The 19,038-nt window shown below is 42.7% G+C and overlaps 1 protein-coding gene across 1 annotated transcript in view; it reads right to left on the bottom strand.

The window, feature by feature from the left end:
- Positions 1–18,690, bottom strand: part of l(2)05287 (WD repeat-containing protein l(2)05287) — a 50,227-nt gene extending 31,537 nt beyond the window's left edge. Inside the window, exons 1-5 of the mRNA XM_065219683.1 lie at positions 18,451–18,690; positions 17,368–18,394; positions 16,008–17,298; positions 15,786–15,946; positions 15,521–15,721 (exon numbers count right to left, since the gene is read on the bottom strand). Of these exons, the coding sequence (XP_065075755.1) occupies positions 15,521–15,721; positions 15,786–15,946; positions 16,008–17,298; positions 17,368–18,394; positions 18,451–18,614 (2,844 nt within the window). The 5' untranslated portion in view covers positions 18,615–18,690. The remainder of the gene's footprint in view (positions 1–15,520; positions 15,722–15,785; positions 15,947–16,007; positions 17,299–17,367; positions 18,395–18,450) is intronic.
- Between the last annotated feature and the right edge of the window lie 348 nt (positions 18,691–19,038).

Below are 19,038 nucleotides of genomic sequence, written 5' to 3'. Positions count from 1 at the left end.
AACAAAATTAAGACTAAATTAATATGAGCAAAGATAAGCGATTTGTATATAGTAGATTAGGTGTATATAGTAGTTGTAGGTTAGTTGTAGTTGTAAATAGTAGTTTTAAGTAGTCTCCTTTTTTAAATTTAAAACAAACCAATCGTACCAAGGTGGTCATTCTCTAAAACAGGCCTGATAGGACTAGGAACTGTAATTAATAATAATTGAAATTTCAAAAGAACTTAAGTTGAAAAGACGCATCTGTGTCACTTGATAAGTAATACATATAAACCACACAAATACAAGAAATAAAGATCATTTAAAGTCAAAAAATAAATAAACGAGAGATTCTTATTCTGAAGCTCGACAAGACTTCCCACTCGGCTAATCGAACAACTTCACAAAGTTAGAACTTAGTATTTTCTGCGATCCTACTGGTTCTCCCAGCTGGGCTTCGCTAAGTTGAGAAGTCCCGTATGTGCGCGCGCGTAATCGAATGATATCAAAAGATATCAAACAAACGACATTCGTAGCTAGGCAACCGGAAGGGATCCGTCCTAGGTTGTTAGCATGAACGTATTTAATTTGTGTAACTGTTCAATGTAATTAGCTTCTAATGTGACTATAACAAAAGATATGAGGTTTTTATGAACTTTCGAGCAAAGTCGACCTGCACAAAAGGGCTTTTCCGCATCGTGCTTCATTTCATTAAAGCTTCAAGCTAGATGAAAGTAATTTAACTTATAACTTATTAATATTATTTTTATTTATAATAACTTATAAATAAAAATAAAAATATATTAATAAGCTCCATCTCCTGAAGGTTCTTGGCGATAATCCAGTGTCTTTAGAGGATTTTCAAGACCAACAATTGAAATGGCCTCAACTCCATTTTGTAAAAAAAAATTGTAAGGCCATTTTCTCGCGAACCAAAGTCCGCCAACACAAACCAACAAAATGAACAGGTAGGGGAAATCTCCTCTACTCGATTGTGTGTTAGGTTTGCGAATGTAGGTTTCGGTTCGCGAGAAAATGGCCATATAACGTTTCTTTACTAAATGGAATTGAGGCCTTTTCAATTGTTGGTCTTGATATGAATACTCTTCTTTGTCAGGTAGAGGCTTGCCTAAACTCAAGGCCACTTACAGCGCTCTTCGATGATCCAAACGATATGGAACCGCTCTAACCAGGTCATTTTCTGATGGGATCTTTTCAACATCAGCTACCAGAATTCGATTACCAAGAACCTACAAACCGTCTGAACCAATGCAGAAGCGACTCCAAGATTTCTGGAAGAGATGGCGAACGGAATATTTAACCCAACTGCAGACTAGAACCAAGCGCTGGCGACCACCGATACCGATCAAAGTTTATTGTTTATTGAAAAATTCAACTGACAATTATTGGCTAAATGAATAAAACTTCAACTAAATAGTTAAGGTCAACGGTACGGAAAAGGCCAAGTAGCCGATGACGAAACACGTCAGCTGATACATTGAAGTCGAACATATGAAAAAAGTTGTTGAATTGCCGGCTGATTGCTCGAATTGGCTCGTGTTGTGTATAATTCCGGCTCCGTGGTTCCAAAAACAGAAAGTCGCGTTGTCGAAGAGACCTCTCAGGGGCATACATATTTAGCTGTGACAGTAGTGTTGGACAGTCAATGTCACCCGTAAGCAGCTTTCGGCAACGCTCCTCGTACGGTGGCAAGTTCGTTGGGTCACGCCAGTTGAGGAAACGAAGAGCATATCTCACAAACTTGCGTTGAACGGATTCAATTCTAGTGATCCAGCTAGCATGGAAAGGGCACCCAACAACTGAACTTGACTCCAATAAGGATCGCACAAGTGAGCAGTAGAGTGACCTGAGGCATAGCGGGTCACGAAACCCGTCGGCAATTTTGAAAATAAAGCCCAATTGTCGATTAGCTCTGGAGATGATGTCATTGTAGTGGATTCTGAAAGTGAGTCTGCAATCCAAGGTAACGCCGAGATGTAACGCCGAGATCCTTCATGTGCTCTACACAAGCAAGACAGCGTCCGTAGAGAACATGATTGGTTCGATTTTTCGGTGATAGGACATAATGTTACATTTTACTATACTTAGACTCATCAAATTTCTTGAGCACCAGTCAACAAAAATACCTAACATATTCTGGAGATACCAGCAGTCCGAAAGGCTTTTAATAATTTTGTAGATTTTCGTATCGTCTGCATAGAAAACACGGCATCCTGATGGTATCAGCAGGGCGACGTCGTTTAAAAAGATCGAAAATAGTAGCGGTCCTAGGTTACTACCTTGCGGGACTCCCGAGTTGTTTGAGAAAACATCCGATTCCGACGCGCCAATCTTGCCATGTACATAGCGAATTACCAAGTAAGATCTGAAGCAATCCACAGCAGTTGACGAGATGCCAAGTATCTTCAGCTTGGCCAGCAAGATATTATGGTCCACCGTGTCAAATGCAGCTTTTAGATCCATATACACAGCATCGACTTGCCATCCTTGGTCAATTAGTAAATTAGTCAATTAATCAATTGGTCAATTAGTCAATTAATCAATTGGTCAATTAGTTATCCTCCGATCCACGGATGGGTCGGATCCTCGAAGTACAGGGTCTGACGGAGTAGTTCGAGTTGTGGTGACCATCAAAACGGCGTCTGTCACTTTGAAGCGTCCAATGCGTGCTACTAACTACAAATGAGGAGTCAAGAGAGTTTCTCGATCAACTTCCAGGTGTCTAAATTGCCAACAGCTCAGTGTTCGAGAAGGGTAGGTTTCTTTTTTATTTTCAGAAATCCCAGCATTTCATGGTGGCGAGGATGTTGAGAAGCCTACTACGGTGATCGAGCATTGATGTTCCCTCCGATGTTGTTGTAAGGGTTTGTGGATCACAACCAACCATTGTCCAGCCACCGTATGTCCACGGAGCTGACCAATACAAACACGAAAGAAGATTAACAGCTGACCGAAGATGCAATCGTTGCAACTGATGAGGGTCATAACCGGCAAATCACCAGTAAAATTCAGCACCATAGCGAATCGGCCGAACGAGGCCATATCAATTTAGTAACTTGGCAATAGCATCCACACTTAGTGTTTTATGTCGTAATCGTGTAGAATAATATTTAACTTAGTTTAGTGAAATAAATGTTTAGTTCAGTAAAAATAAACCTACGTGAACCGACGGTGTTATTTCGTGTGTGCTGGTCGATGGAGGAAAACTATCTAGCACAGAGGACCCAGGAATCCACCCCACAACATACAGTCCACTCATCGAAGGCTCGAAGGTAAGGACCAGAATGCCAAACACTATTCTTATTGAGAACCAGGTTATTCGGGATTATCTGAATATTTTCTCTCGGGAAAATATTTTTGATGACTCCTTTCCTGGGGGACTGATTTGGATGAAGTAAGATCTATAACAGGGTGTCGACTCAAAGTCGACTTCCCTGACTTTCTAGTCGATTTTCAGAAAAATTCCAGTCCACAAAACTACGTTATTTTAACCTAAAAAGCTACAACGTGATGAGCTTTATTATACCCAGTGCTGTATTCCTAAAATTTGAGCTAATTAGTCGCACCCAATATTGACCGGCGCCCTTAAAACATAAATCTGCCTAAAATAACGATGCATTCGCCCGCGACGTTGATGGCGTTGTTTTACATAGTGTATTATCTAGTTTATATAGTACGTTGCAAAACATTTGCACTTTATCGAACAGCACCGTACTCTACAGGTGGTTAAGTCCCTTTACCCTTTCTTCTTGAAATTATGATTAGTTTGATTATAAAAGTTCCGTCAACATTTTCCCAGCACTAGGGGAATTTACGTATTCTCGTCAATCTAAGCAGCGTCTGCACTTCTACTAGCATTTTCTCAGCGTCACGCACATATATGATGTGTCTGTTTGTTTACATTCATCTGCTGCTTGCTTCTCTATCCATTCCAATCGACAGAATTTTTCAAAACGTTTTGAAAGCGTTTTTACAACGCACCAAACTTCTCAGGTGAGTGTGACTATTGTCGGCAGTCTCTTTTTCTTCGGCAACCTTCCCATTAGAACTGCGTGTTAACCAGCTGTTCTATTATCGGCAACTCGAAATCAACCCCATTTTGTAGTGCGTATGCTTTATTTGAAGAAAAATGTAGCATTACTGGATTGCTCGATCGTTCAAATATAATCAGATTGAAGCTGAAAGGCTAAAAAATCGTTTGGACACATTCAGGGAAGTGCGTTGATGGGAAAACATAGTGAAATTAGCGTTTAAATTTTGGTTGCCGAAAACAGTCAATGGGTGCCGAAGCCAACATTTACCCTATCATTTGTGTTTTCTAATTTATCTCATATTTATCTTGCTTGACTTTCTCCTAATTTCAGGAAAAACCTTGAACAATTTCTAGAATTTTCCTAAACATTCGTGGGCAAAGCAAAATTTCCAAAACTATCAGTATGTTATCAAATCAAAACCTCCGCAGTAAGAAGCCCTTACTGCGCTAACTGCGCAAAGGCGCAACGAACTTTTGTTTCTCCGAGGCACTCGGTCCCCCTTCTTAAAGGGTGATACAGTCAAAATTTGGTCAAGGGAAAACGCGTGTAAATCGGTGAAATCGTTTATTTAAAAAATCAAATTAAATTTCTTTTTCAAGTTCAATTAGTATAAAATTCAGGAAAAATATTCAGTTAGGCTTCCGCTTTTCCAAATCCGAATTGCCGGGCCTTACGCTTGACCCCTGCCATCAGATTTTGTACAGCCACCTTGTCCACCTTCTTCGCCGCAGAAAGCCAGTTTGCCTTGAACTGCTGCTCGCCCTTAGCAGTTTTTTTTGGTCTTCTTTAGGTTCCGCTTGACAATAGCCCAGTATTTCTCAATTGGGCGGAGCTCTGGCGTGTTGGGAGGGTTCTTGTCCTTGGGAACCACCTGCACGTTGTTGGCGGCGTACCACTCCATGGCCTTTTTACCGTAATGGCAAGATGCCAAATCCGGCCAAAACAGTACGGAACAACCGTGTTTCTTCAGGAAAGGCAGCAGACGTTTATTCAAACACTCTTTCACGTAAATTTCTTGGTTGACAGTCCCGGAAGCTATGAAAATGCTGCTTTTCAAGCCACAGGTACAGATGGCTTGCCAAACCAGATATTTCTTTGCGAACTTTGACAGTTTCATGTGCTTGAAAACATCTGCTACCTTTCCCCTTCCTTTTGCCGTATAAAACTCCTGTCCCGGAAGCTGCTTGTAGTCGGCTTTGACGTAGGTTTCGTCGTCCATTACCACGCAGTCAAACTTCGTCAGCATCGTCGTGTACAGCCTCCGGGATCGCGCTTTGGCCGTCGTATTTTGTTTATCATCGCGATTTGGAGTCACTACCTTCTTGTAAGTCGATACCCAAGTAACAATTTTGGTTTTATGGGAGTTCTGTAGACCATGATTTAGTCTTGTAGAATGCTATAAAACCTCGATAAAACCTGCAATGTTACTTGGGTAGTCCGGCTCGTTTTTTGGCTCGATGCACGGTTGTAGACGATACACCCAGCTTATTTGCGGCATCTCGGAGAGAGAGGTTAGGGTTTCGCTTGAAACTACCGGCAACTCTCTTTGTCGTCTCAGCGGCTTCCGGTTTTCGATTTCCCCCCGATCCAGACTTCCTGGCTGTCGACAAACGTTCCCCAAACACTTTAATTACATTTGTAACGGTTGATTTGGCAACTTTTAGCGATTTTGCCAACTTTGCGTGCGAGTAGCTCGGATTTTCACGATGCGCGAGCAAAATTTTGATACGCTGCTCTTCTTGCTTGGACGGCATTTTGACAACTGAAGAGTGAATTCCAAAATCAACATAGGAGCAACATTCTACACACACACACCTTCAAAATGAGGGGTGTTCAGGTTTTTTAAATGCAAAATTGAAAGAAATACGTCAAGTTGATATTGACCAAATTTTGACCGTATCACCCTTTAAGTCACAAGTACTAGGCCAATTAAGGGGAAGATTATGGATATGATGATAGTTAAAATAAAAAAAAAAAACAAAAAATAAAGATACATATATATGGATTCGTTTTATGCGTTTTACTCAGAACCCCTCTGGCGTTTTACAAATCATTACCATCAATCGTCGCTACGCAAATCTTTGAAATAAGAACCAGAGATGTTTGTGTTGTTACAACTGATGTTACCTTTGGAAACCTTATCAGGCAATACCATTTACTGTTTCAGTGCCACGTTTTCACGTTTATAACAGGTTCTTGCTTTAAACGTTCCCAAGAACTCGTGACATAACTGCCGAAAGTATTAAATCAGTCCAGAAAATTTAACATTTTCGGAAGTGAGTCTTTCTTTAAGCGATTCAACATTTTCCCTACTGAACTCAAGCTTTTCTGAAGTTATTAAATATGCTATGAGCTGAATACACGAATCCAGTGCTTCCAATTTTTCGGAAGTGATTTAAAACTTTTGTAAAGTTCAGTACTGTTTGAAGTTATTCTGTTGGCTGCTATTTTTTCTGAAATGGTCCAGTACTTGCCAAAGTGATCCTCATCTTTTCTCAAGTTATTCAGTACTTTCTGAAGGGATTCTTAACTTTCCAAAGTGATTCTAAACTTTACTAATGGAATGTAATGTCAGTATAGACAGATCTCGTTTTTGGAAACGTAACTAAAGGGTGTCCACGATGAAATTGCCACACTATGAAATTGCTCTAACTTTTTAACCGTTGGGTAGAATTTAATGAAAATTTGGGTGGATTTAGTTCATAGTGCATTATTTACATCCTGCAAGTTTTAAAGTCCTGTGATCAAAACTCGCGGAAATGGAGTCGAAAGAACAGCTCGTGCGTGATAATATCTTGCGCATTCATCACGAGAACAAGGATCTCTCGCATCGTTCCATCGCTAAAACGTTGAGAATCGCGAATTCCACGGTGTCGCGAGTGATTAAGCGGTTCGAGGAACGGTTGACCACCGATCGGAAGCCCAGATGTGAAGGACAAAGTATTCCGTACAACACCAAAAATCACAACCGCGTAGTTGGGGCCTTCAACCGAAATCCGAACGCCTCCGTTAGGGATGTGGCTAAGAAGCTGCACCTAAGCCGAAGTTTTGTCCAGAAGGCCAAAACTAAGGCTGGGCTTCGAACGTTTAAGGTACAAAAGGCCCCTAATCGCGACGAGAAGCAGAACAAGTCCGCCAAAACCCGTGCCAGGAAGTTGTACCTCAACATGCTGACGAAAGTTGAATGCTGCATCATGGACGACGAAACATATGTGAAGGCCGACTTCAAACAGATCCCCGGCAACCTGTTTTTTACGGCCAAGGATAAGTTCAGCGTTCCGGAGCATGTCCGCACTCAGAAGATGTCCAAATTTGCGAAGAAATTCCTGGTTTGGCAAGCCATCTGCACGTGCGGGAAGCGGAGTGCACCTTTCGTGACCCAGGACACGATGAACGGACAGGTGTACATAAAAGAGTGCCTCCAGAAGCGGCTGCTTCCTCTCCTGAAGGCTCACAACGTCCCAACAATCTTCTGGCCGGATTTGGCCTCATGCCACTACTCCAAGGACGTGCTGAAGTGGTATGCGGACAATAAGGTCAATTTCGTGCCGAAAATGTTCAACCCTCCCAACACTCCGGAGCTCCGCCCCATCGAGAAGTACTGGGCGATTATGAAGCAGCACCTCCTTAAACGACCTAAGGTAGTGAAGACAGTCGAGGAACTGAAGAAAGTATGGGTTTACATGCAAAAAACGGTTGATTCACAGGTTGTGCAGAATCTTATGGCCGGGGTTAAGGCCAAGGTGCGGGCATTTGCGTATGGACAGTAAATAAAATACGAGTAAAATGGTAAAATGAAGTTTAATAGTTATTTCTCAATCCCTGAAAATTTGATGGCAATCGGATGAAAACTCGAATTTTGCGAATCAATTTTGTGTGTGGCAATTTCATCGTGGACACCCTTTACAGTGCACTCTCTACGACTCGAGGTACCTATAGAATTATCGAGTTATAGAATAACAATCTCATACAAATTCGCTATCTCAGTAGCCATGACACTCATTTTTATTATGGTTATATAACTGGATATCGAGTAACTGGACATCGAGTTGTGGAGAGTTGGCTGTACATCATCTATGTTGCCAAAGTCGAGATCTTTTTCGATGTGTCACAATTGAGTAGCTTAGCGATAATAATCAATACTCCCTGAAGTAAATCCTGCTGAGAAACTGTTGAAAAATTCCTGTAAGTGAGGAGGATCTCTCGGTTTTTGACGGTCTAATTGACCTACATTATGAAGCGGCCGGCGCTGTTATTGCCTATCGTAAAGTATGAGATCAGCAGTTTTTACACATTGCAGATGCATGCTAGTCCAACGCAACGTTTTTTGCTTCTCTGACAGGTGATCTGGCAATAACGGAGTAGCAACCGCATTCGGTTTTTTTTTTTCTTTATTTAAGAGGTTTTCAGCCTAAAGGCTGGTTTGCCTCTGAGAACCGCGAGCGGTTAATCATTCTCATGCTCAATTATGCCTGTACTATTTGAAGTGATTCAGTACTTTCTGACGTTTTTCTGTAGTAATTCAGCATTTTTCAAACTGATACCGAGATTTTCTATCGTTTTTCAGTACTTTCAGAAGAGATTTTGAACTTTTTTTTAATGATTCTGTGATGCCCAAAGTTATTCCGATTTTTCTGAAGTGACTAAATATTTTCTGAAGGGATTCCAAACTTTTCTGAAGTTATTACAAAATGATCTCAGCTCTTGAAGAAGTGATTGCAAACTTGAGATAATTGATAAAGTACTTTCCGAAATTTTTTGAAGATGTTCAGTTCTTTCCGGATTTTTTTTTTTAGTTTTTACGAAACAGATTTAGTTTTACGAAACAGATTAAGTATTATCCAAAGGGATTCTGAAATTTTCTTAAATCACTCAATAATATCCGAAGAATTTCAAAGTTTTTTCTGAAGTGATCAATTATCCAAGTAATATTGTAAGTTTTATTGAGGTTTTAAAGCACTCTACAAGTCTAAATCATGGTCTACAGTACCCTCATAAAACCCAAATTGTTACTTGGGTACTTTCAGAATTGATTTCAAACTGTTCAAAAGTGATTCAGTTCTTCCTGAAGTGATTCAGTACTTTCGGAAGCTTGGAGGCGAACCAGCCTAAGGCTGAAAGCCTCCTTAATAAAGCTAAATAATAATAATAATAATACTTTCGGAAGTGATTACAAACTATCTGGAATTATTCAGTACTTTTCGGAGCGATTCCAAACAGTTATGAAGTGATTCAGTACTTTCTGAAATCATTTAGTGCTTTGCTAAGTGATTATGGACATTCTGAAGCGATTCAGTATTTCCGACGTGAGGCTGAACGTTTCTGAAGTGATTCTGTGCATTCCTAGCTAATTTAATCATTTTCGAAGTTATTCGGTTCTTGCGGAAATGATTACAAACTTTCTGGGATGATTCAGTACTTTCCAATGTGAATCCGAAATTTTCTGAAGTGATTCAATACTATCCCAAGAGATTCCGAGCTTAAAGTGGTTCAACACTTTCAGAAGTGATTCAGTGCTTTCTGAAATAATTCAGTACTTTCCGAAGTGATCATGAACTTTTCCAAAGTGATTCCGAACATTCCTGAAGATATTCGGTGTTTTCCGAAGTGATTCCGAACATTTCTCAAGTGATTCAATTATTTTCAAAGTGAACTTTTCGCAATGATTCAGCGCTTTCCAAAGTGATTTCGAATATTTATTAAGTGTTTTGGGTCTTTTCTGAAGTTATTCAGTACTTTGTGAAATGATTCTCAACATTTATGAAGTGTTGCAAGAGATTCCGTATTTTTATGAAGTGATTCAATTATTTCCTTAAGTGATTCAGTAATTTTTTAAGTGATTCCGAACTATTCTCAAGTGATTCAGTACTTTCTGAAGTTATGTCGATCTTGTTTATATGATTCCAAACTATTCTCCCATACCTCACCGTGAAAAAATTTTGAAAGCACCATCATGTGCTTCCTGCTGTGCTGATTCATGATATGAATCAGGAGTCTTCCACCTTGCCTCTACAAGCAAGTACAATCAATATATTAACTATTCACTGCCTGATGCCGATCAAATTTTCAGCAATTCTAACTATGTTAGTCATTGTGATGATGCCTCTGTAACTCCTAATCCTGGAAACCCGGAACGCGCCGTAGAAAGCCCCATGGAAGCCCCCAATCCCTCCGTCTCAGTCCTGCCATCAGCAGCCTTCGTTCATCATAGTCGTTCCGGACCTGCTGTCGGATGCGGAGAGGGGGTCTTCCAACCCACTCACTATGGCGAGTATCCAATGAGACTTGATGATGGTCAGTTATTGCCTGATGTATCTGTGATTTCCAGGGAGAGCAGTCGTTCGATTCCTTGCCGCAAGCAGGACGTCGTGATATTCTACCAAAACGCCGGTGGAATGAATTCTGATGTTGAAGAATACCGCCTAGCTGTATCGGATCGTTGCTACGATATTATTGTCCTGTGCGAAACGTGGCTCGATTATCGAACGCTTTCCAGTCAAGTCTTCGGTCCTGACTACGAGGTCTTTCGTTGCGATCGGAATCCTAACAACAGCCGTAAATCTACTGGCGGAGGTGTCCTTGTAGCTGTCCGTAGCGGGTTGGAGGCAAAGGCCATCGAGAACGATTCATGGAACAATGTGGAGCAGGTTTGGACAGCCATCAATCTGGGTGATCGCACACTATTTCTATGCGCTCTGTACATTCCACCTGATCGAGTCCGCGACAATGAACTCATCGATACTCACTGTCGGTCAGTTTTCACAGTTGTCGAAAGTTCCACTCCAGTTGATGAGATATTCATTTTTGGTGACTTCAATCTGCCAGGCGTTTCGTGGAGTCCATCTCATAGCGGATTCCTGTATCCAGATCCTGATAGATCTACATTTCACGCAGGAGCTATTAGCCTTCTCGACAACTACAGCGCAGCGACGCTTTCTCAAATTAACCATGTAGTTAATGAAAATGGTCGTAGTTTGGACCTCTGCTTCGTGAGCACACAGGACAGGGCTCCATTAATTTCCTCGGCTCCTTGTGCACTAACTAAGCTAGTTCCACATCACCCTCCTCTAATTGTCACTGTTGAGGACGTGCGTGATTTTGGCGACTATACTGCTACGGTTTCTTATGACTTCCGTAAAGCTGACCACCGTAGCATCATAGATGTATTGTCTAGCATGGTATGGGAGAACATCCTTGATCCAGATGACGTTGAGGCTGCAGCGCAAACCTTTTCACATGTCTTGGCATATGTCATTGACAGACACGTCCCGAAAAGAACTCACCACAAAGTGTCTCACCCTCCCTGGCAAACGAGAGAGCTACGTAGGTTGAAGTCAATTAAGAGAGCAGCATTGAGAAGATTTACGAAGTATCGCACGCTTCCTCTGAAACTACATTATGTGAGGCTGAATCACATGTACCAGCGAGTCAGTCGTGAATGCTTTTCAAATTTCCAACGAGGCATCCAGCGCAAACTTAAGCTACACCCGAAATCCTTTTGGAACTACGTGAACGAGCAACGCAGGGAATCCGGCCTCCCATCGTCTATGGAATTCAACGGAGAAGTTGCTGCGACTGTTCAGGATATATGCCACCTTTTTTCCGAAAAGTTTGCCAGTGTATTCACTAATGAGACACTAACTGACGACCATATTAACTTGGCTGCCAGGAACGTTCCAGTAAACGATCAAACGCTGGGTGCAATTGATGTTAATACAGAAATGATTTCTAAGGCCGCGACTCTGCTCAAGTCATCCTTCAATCCTGGACCTGATGGAGTTCCACCTGTATTTTTGAAGAGACATATTGCTAGCTTGTTAATTCCGCTTCTTCGCCTGTTTCGAATGTCTCTCTCAGGTGGCATATTTCCATCTTGCTGGAAATTTGCGCACATGTTTCCCGTCCACAAAAAAGGAAGGAAACGAGCTGTGGATAACTATCGAGGAATTACATCGTTAAGTGCCGTTTCGAAGCTATTCGAGCTAGTGATTATGGAACCGTTGCTGTCCCATTGCAAGCAGTTTTTGAGTGCTGATCAACATGGGTTTACTGTCGGCCGCTCTACAACTACCAATCTGCTGTGTCTCACATCGTATATAACCGAAAGCATGTCGGATCGGGTTCAAACGGACGTTATTTATTCAGACCTATCCGCAGCATTCGACAAGTTGAACCATGCTATTGCGATTGCTAAACTCGGCAGGCTCGGTGTATGCGGTAATCTTCTGAGTTGGTTTCGATCATATCTTACCGGTCGGCAACTAAAAGTTGCCATAGGAGATTGCAGATCAGCTAGCTTCTTCGCCACATCAGGTATACCTCAGGGAAGCCACATGGGACCGTTAATTTTTATACTGTACTTCAACGACGTGCATCTGGTCATCGAAGCTCCTCGGTTATCATATGCAGATGACCTCAAAATCTTCCTACGAATCTGCTCCATTGCTGACTGTCACTTTCTTCAACGTCAACTGAATGTATTCGCTAGTTGGTGCAGGTTAAACAGAATGGTAGTGAACCCAGCCAAATGCTCCGCTATTACGTTCTCACGAAAACAACAACCGATAATATTTAGCTATGACCTGCTTGGCTCGACAATCGAACGCGTGAATCAGGTGAAAGACTTGGGTGTGATCTTGGATTCGCAGCTTTCTTTCAAGCAACACATTGCATATGTTGTTGATAAGGCGTCAAGAACTTTAGGGTTCATTTTTAGGATAGCTAAAAACTTCACTGATATCTACTGTCTAAAATCTCTCTATTGTTCGCTTGTTCGATCGACGCTTGAATATTGTTCAGCGGTTTGGAACCCAAACTACAACAACGGTGCCGAGAGAATTGAATCTGTTCAACGTCGCTTTCTTCGTTTTGCGTTGCGTAGATTGCCTTGGAACGATCCGTTTCGATTACCAAGCTACGAAAGCCGTTGTCAACTTATCGACCTAGAACTTCTCCGGACTAGAAGAGACACAAACAGAGCCCTTACCGTGGCCGATATCCTACAAGGAAGGACAGATTGTGAGGCTATCCTGAGGCAAATTGACCTGAATGTTCAACCCCGACCGCTTCGTAATAACCTTATGCTAAGACTGCCTCTACGTCGCACAAATTATGGAGCGTACGGTGCGATTTGCGGACTGCAGAGAACATTCAACAGAGTTGCATCTGTTTTCGACTTTCATCTCTCCCGTGATGCGCTTCGTCGAAAGTTTTCTTCTGTTTTTCGCCGGCAGGAGTTAAGATATTGACTATAAGATATACGTTTTTTAATGTTTTTTATGTTATGACCATGCTTGAATGTATTTTTTTTTTACCATAGTTGATAAGGTTTAAATCATTGGGGCTTCATCCAGCCTGTTGATGTAATTAAATAAATAAATGTCAAAATTTCTATCTTACGCCACTAAGTAGCGCCAACTTTTGTCCGCCAATCAGGATTTGCACCGTTAGTGGTTAACCTCAATTAGATGAACTTTTGAACAGTTCAGTGGTATTATTTAATTTTTTTCCCCCGATCATGGACACAGCACACGAGCAAAGTCTGAGATCAAATTGAAATCTAAATTTGATGTTGTGATTTCGCTGAAAATGATAAATGCTGTCGTTTTGGTCGTTTTAACGGTTAAAATATCAAAATTGATAGCAAACATATCTTCCTGTGACATCACATTGAAAACTATTTCTGCTATCAGTGAGAGCAAACTGAATACTCAATTTGATATCAATTTTTCATGTTGATAACAAAACAAGTATTCAATTTGATGTTATGCTAAGGCAATGAAATCAAACCCGCAACAACATATTTTTGAAGAGCAAATGTACAGCAAAATGAAAACAAAATTTATCAATTGCATAAACTGAAATCAAATTAGGATTTCAGTTTGATGTTGATATCAAAACTTGATTTCAATATGCTTTCATTTTGATGCTGGACTGATGCTATTTTTTTTCAAAAAGATATTCTGCATTTCTAGATAGAGCTGGAATTAGGGCGTAACAGCTTTTGTAAACAATGACTTCTTTCGATGATTGCTAGAAAGTTAAGGCTCACCAACGCAAATCAACAGCACCATCGGGTATAGGAAGGCTTCCCCTACCCGGCGGTTATGTTGGTTTGCGTGGGCGTGCATTGAGTTCCTAGAAATCGTCGATAGAAGTCATTGTTTACAAAAGCTGTTACGCCATAATTCCAGATCTATCTAGATTTACCTAAAAACCTCTCTCTGTATTGGCGTTGCCATGCGATAAGCAACCAATCATTTTCACAACCAACAATAGTTCTGGATACGCCGACGTCCAGTCGTTCCTTTTTGCGATCATATTGATCAAATGCACATTTACCTGTGCATTATTGTTCAGATGATCAATGCTAATGAACCTTTCCATAATGCCTCTAACCATTTGAGACATCGCGTTGCACAAAAAAGGCACCATAGGGTTGTCCGTCGCATAGAAATGGCTCAACTTCGACAGCAACTGATTTGAAGAAAGCTAGCTTATGCCTTGTTCAGACTGGAGAGTTATAACATGTTATAACGGTTGTCAAATAATTGCTACACAGAGACCACCATCAGGATAGCGCTATAACATGTTATAACTCTGTAGTCTGAACGTTCTATTAGCCATCAGCAGCAAGTCATTCAAACCGTTTTTAACATCTTGGTAGGAAACAGACGTTGTTTCGATTTTGTCTTTCTGGACGCCTTGAATAAATTTTCGTATTTGCGGAGTAATTTTGATTGCCCTCTGAACAGCAGCACTATTTTCCAACCATCGGTGACCGCAAAACTTTAGCGGGAATATGGTAGATCCAGAATACATCGTGATAAACGTTCGTTCTGCTGGTACATCTTTGAAGATATTCTGGATACCACGCAAATATTTGACAACATCCCAACTGATACTGCAAACACTATCATTGAATGCATTATGCAAAATATACAGCCCACAGCTTCCCAGATCTATCAGCTTCTCGCCACCTCTATCAGCTTCTTGTACCTCTAGCTTCAATTCACATTAGGCCCATCCATGGACACTTGCAACAACTTGTTCGAAGAGATACCGGCAAGGGCGTCCATAAACGCAGCGAGTAGATCTGATGCCCCGGGATCTTCCCAAAAACGTTGACGTCATGCACTGATAAAATTTCAAAGATTGTTTTATGTGTCCCACACATAATTTTTAGCAATGTAATCAACATTTTTTTTTTCCCTGACCTACACTAAAATTCCCTGACTTTCCAGGTTTTCTAGGTAGTCGACACCCTGTATAACTAAAAAGATTCAAAATATGAAAGCTCCAGGTGATGATGGAATTTTCGATATCCTCATCATGTCTTTCTAGGTAAAATTATTTAACAGATGTCCAAGACAATTATTGAACCCACGATCTTTTACTCGTTAAACAGAAGCCCACCTCTAGCTTTGAAAACACAGAGTGTTCATCAACGGAATTTTGATGTTACTAGCAGTACAAATTGCACTAACCTCATTGACGCTGCTCTTCCCAGCCACTCCAATCCGTCCGGCGTCATTCGCCGCACCCATTTGAATTCCACTTCCGGTTTGCTGCTTGGCCAGCATCGCTGCGAACGGCGTATTCGGCAGTCCACTTCCGACCACATCATTCATATAGACCACCGGGCCAAGTGACTCCTCGTCGCTATCCGATACCAAATGCAGTAGTTCCTAGAATTGTGATGAGGCTTAAATCGGCACGATATTTTCAACTAAACTTTCAGAAGCTACCTACCTGATTATCATTTAGGAAATACAAGTGCGAAACGGCTTGCCAGTCCACATTCAAAGATTGCGATTTGGGGAACCTTCGGGGAATCCAAGCCGCTCCGAACACCGTGGGTAGATTCTTCCGCTGGTACAGCGGCATCGGAATGTTCGGGAGAAATATGTACACTGAAACGAATCGATCCGTGTGATTTGAGGAAATTTTCTCCCATGAAGTTAAGTGACTTACATTCGTTATCGGTGGTAAAAACAGCGATCAGATTGGTGAACGAATCGATCACAATACGGTCGACGCTTAGGTTGACGGTCACTTGCATCCGGAGCGTCAGTAGGTTCCAAACGAGCAACCGGTTGTCGGTGCACATTACAACCAGATGGGAGTGTTCGCCGTAGCAAAACAGAACGTGCCGGATTTGTGCAGTGGATTTCAGTGGTTGACGGTTTTGGAGTTGCTTCTGTGGTACTTTGCGAGAGTTGTAGTCCCTCTCGGAATCGAAGACACTGGTGAAGTGTGACAGACTTAGGGTTGGTTCGTTCCGGCATTGGTACTGACGGAGCTTCCGCTTGCAGCGGAATTTAGCGTTGGAGCAGATGTTGTCGATCGCCTTTTGGAGCCGGATTTCGGTTTCTGTTGAGACTTGCTTGGCTTTGGCGAGCTTGTCGGCAATCTTCTCCTTCATCTGACCGGCTGTTCGGCACTGGATGCGTAGCCGGTGGAATAGTTCAGCTTTCTGCAGCAGTGTCAGCTCGTTTTGGAGCTGAACACGCTTGAATATGAGCTTCTTTTCACTCTCGGACAAATTTGGGTTTGGTTTGGTTTGATTCTCCAGGAATCGTTTCTTCTTGGACGGTGTGACGTTTTTGAAGAGGCTGGAAGCGTCTCTTGATTCCAGAACCTCCAGCAGTTGCTGGACGATCTTGGACTTCTTGCCGAGGTAATCGCTTTTGTCCACGGAGTTCTTTTTGGTGGGGACTGACAGAACTATCCGAGAAGCACCACCGTCGTAACCAGCCGGAGCGGAAAGGACGCATTTGAGGCGGAGGGTTTCCGCGTTCCAAGCACAGAGGACATTTCCGAATCCTCCGGCCAGAAGCGATCCATCCTGGGAGAAGGATATCGAGCGGGCGGGCAAATTTTTATAGTCCACGCGACCGACGCAAATCCAGACCAGCTTCTCACCACCACCAGTCATTTCGATCTCTTCCAGGGACCACACCTTGACGCACCGATCATTGCCGGCTGTGGCACAGAGGACGTCCCGTTCTTTGGAACTGCTGGAGAACTCCAGCCCGTTGACTCCGTTGATGTGCACGTTCTCGACGTTCGTGTTGAGCGAGTAGTTCTGGCGGGATTCGTCGTATCTCCACAACTTGAGCCGGGTTTCCGATGAGTAGCAGTTGTCGTTCCAGTTCTCGACCGTCGCCAGCCAGAAGGCGTTAACTGCCACGTTCGTGACCACCGTGTTGTAGATGACCTTTTTCTGTTCCAGCGTGTTGTAGTTCCGCAGAGTGATGTCCAACTGGAATTGGGGAATTAACGAAAATCGTCAGATCTGAAGCTGTCAGTGCCCTAACGTCCATTAACTTACCGTGTACAGCAAACTCCTAGTGTAAGTCGAAAAGAATTGAATGCATCCGATTCTTCCGTTCAGGATCATCGCCTGGGTCCGGGGATTGACCCGGATCCCGATCGGGTACGGATTCCGCCCGGTATAGTCATCGGAAATCCGCGAAAAACTCTGCACCACCGCCGTTTGCTTTTGCAGGGCGTTCAGAATCTGAATCCCATTGTCCCCGGTGCACAAGGCCACCCTCAGATTCTCTGGAGCCACTGCGACCTGTACAACCGAATCCGATAGTCGCGGTAGAATGTCCTTGGTCCCCTGTTTTCCCACCGTCCACTTGACCAGCACCCGTTCCAAGCCACCCGAATAGAAGTGTGTCCCCGTTTGCGAGAACACCACACACTGCACCGGATTTGGATGCCAATGGTACATCTCCGGAACGGGTTTCTTCGTGGCGAGGAAATTCTTGTATAGAACCACTCTCCCGATGACATCGCCAATGGCAACGATGTCCTCCGTCGGATGACACGTCACCACGCGCGTCTGAACGCCGTTGCAGTGCTTTTTGGTGAACACCCGGATGCAGGGCTTGATCGTGACCCAGTGCCACAGGTCGTCCGTTATCATCGCAAAATAGTTCAGCTTATCTCCTCCGGGGGCCAGTTTTATTTGCGACACTGGTTTGTCAAACTTCAACGGTAGCGTCTGCAGAACTTTCCACTTCGAAGGGCAAAAGATCATAGCGATGGTTTTGGTCGATCCCCCAGTTATCAGATAAGTTACTACGTCGTTCTCGTCGTACATAATGCTAAAGTGGTCAACCGGGAACCGGGTGTTCAGAAGTATTTGCTTGCACTCTTGCAGCACTCCGGAATCGGCCTTCCAACCGAGAATCTGTCCACTGCGGGTACATCCGTACAGGAACTTCGGATTGTTCCGGTTGATGAATACTCCGACGATGTTGTCGTCGGCTCCTTCGTAATCCCGCACACACTCACCAGTAATGACACTGAATGCCCGGATCGTATTATCCCAAACGACGTAGATTGTGCTGGAAATTAAATCGAAATTTTGGGAAATTCTTTTACATCCATGAAAATCACTTACTTGCCATCCGCTGAAAACAGCGGAGCATGGCTGATCATGCAGCCACCCGCTATGCGACGGATTCGCAACCCATTGTCGTCCTTTTCCGAGCGATCCATGCTAGTTTTCGTACTGCTTTCACTGTTTCTCACTGGAGCTGCCTTTTCCGCTGTCTCAATGCACATTGTTTACCTGGTTCGAGCCGGATTTTCCCCGGAAAATGGCATGAAATTCCAGCGACCGAGATGCACGCGACTTTTTCCCAAATGTGAGATGTAAACAAAAACACGCGACTTTGGAGGTTAGCTCGGGAGCGAGAAAAGTGTTCTCTCTCTCTCTCAAAAAGCGCATCCTGATACTGGAGAGCGAGCTGTCAGAGTGGTGAATGGTGCTGACGGTCGGATTTTGGAAGTTCAGATGAGGTTCATTTTAAAACTTTTAAAATGATGAAAATTAATTGTTTTAGAAAGCTTGTGAAGCAAAATCACTTTCTAACGCAATTTAAAATTGGTTTTGACTTTTGAAACATAATTGTAGTAAATGGTGGTAAAATTCGTAACATTTCGCTCCATTAAAAAGCAAGTTGGAAACTTGTGTTGTAATGCGCCT

The sequence above is a fragment of the Ochlerotatus camptorhynchus genome, unplaced genomic scaffold (genome assembly GCF_037179485.1).
Source record: "Ochlerotatus camptorhynchus isolate MF236.1 unplaced genomic scaffold, CSIRO-AGI_Acam_v1.1 ptg000108l, whole genome shotgun sequence".
Classification (NCBI taxonomy): Eukaryota; Metazoa; Arthropoda; class Insecta; order Diptera; family Culicidae; genus Ochlerotatus; species Ochlerotatus camptorhynchus.
This window is presented reverse-complemented; position numbering and strand designations above follow the sequence as displayed.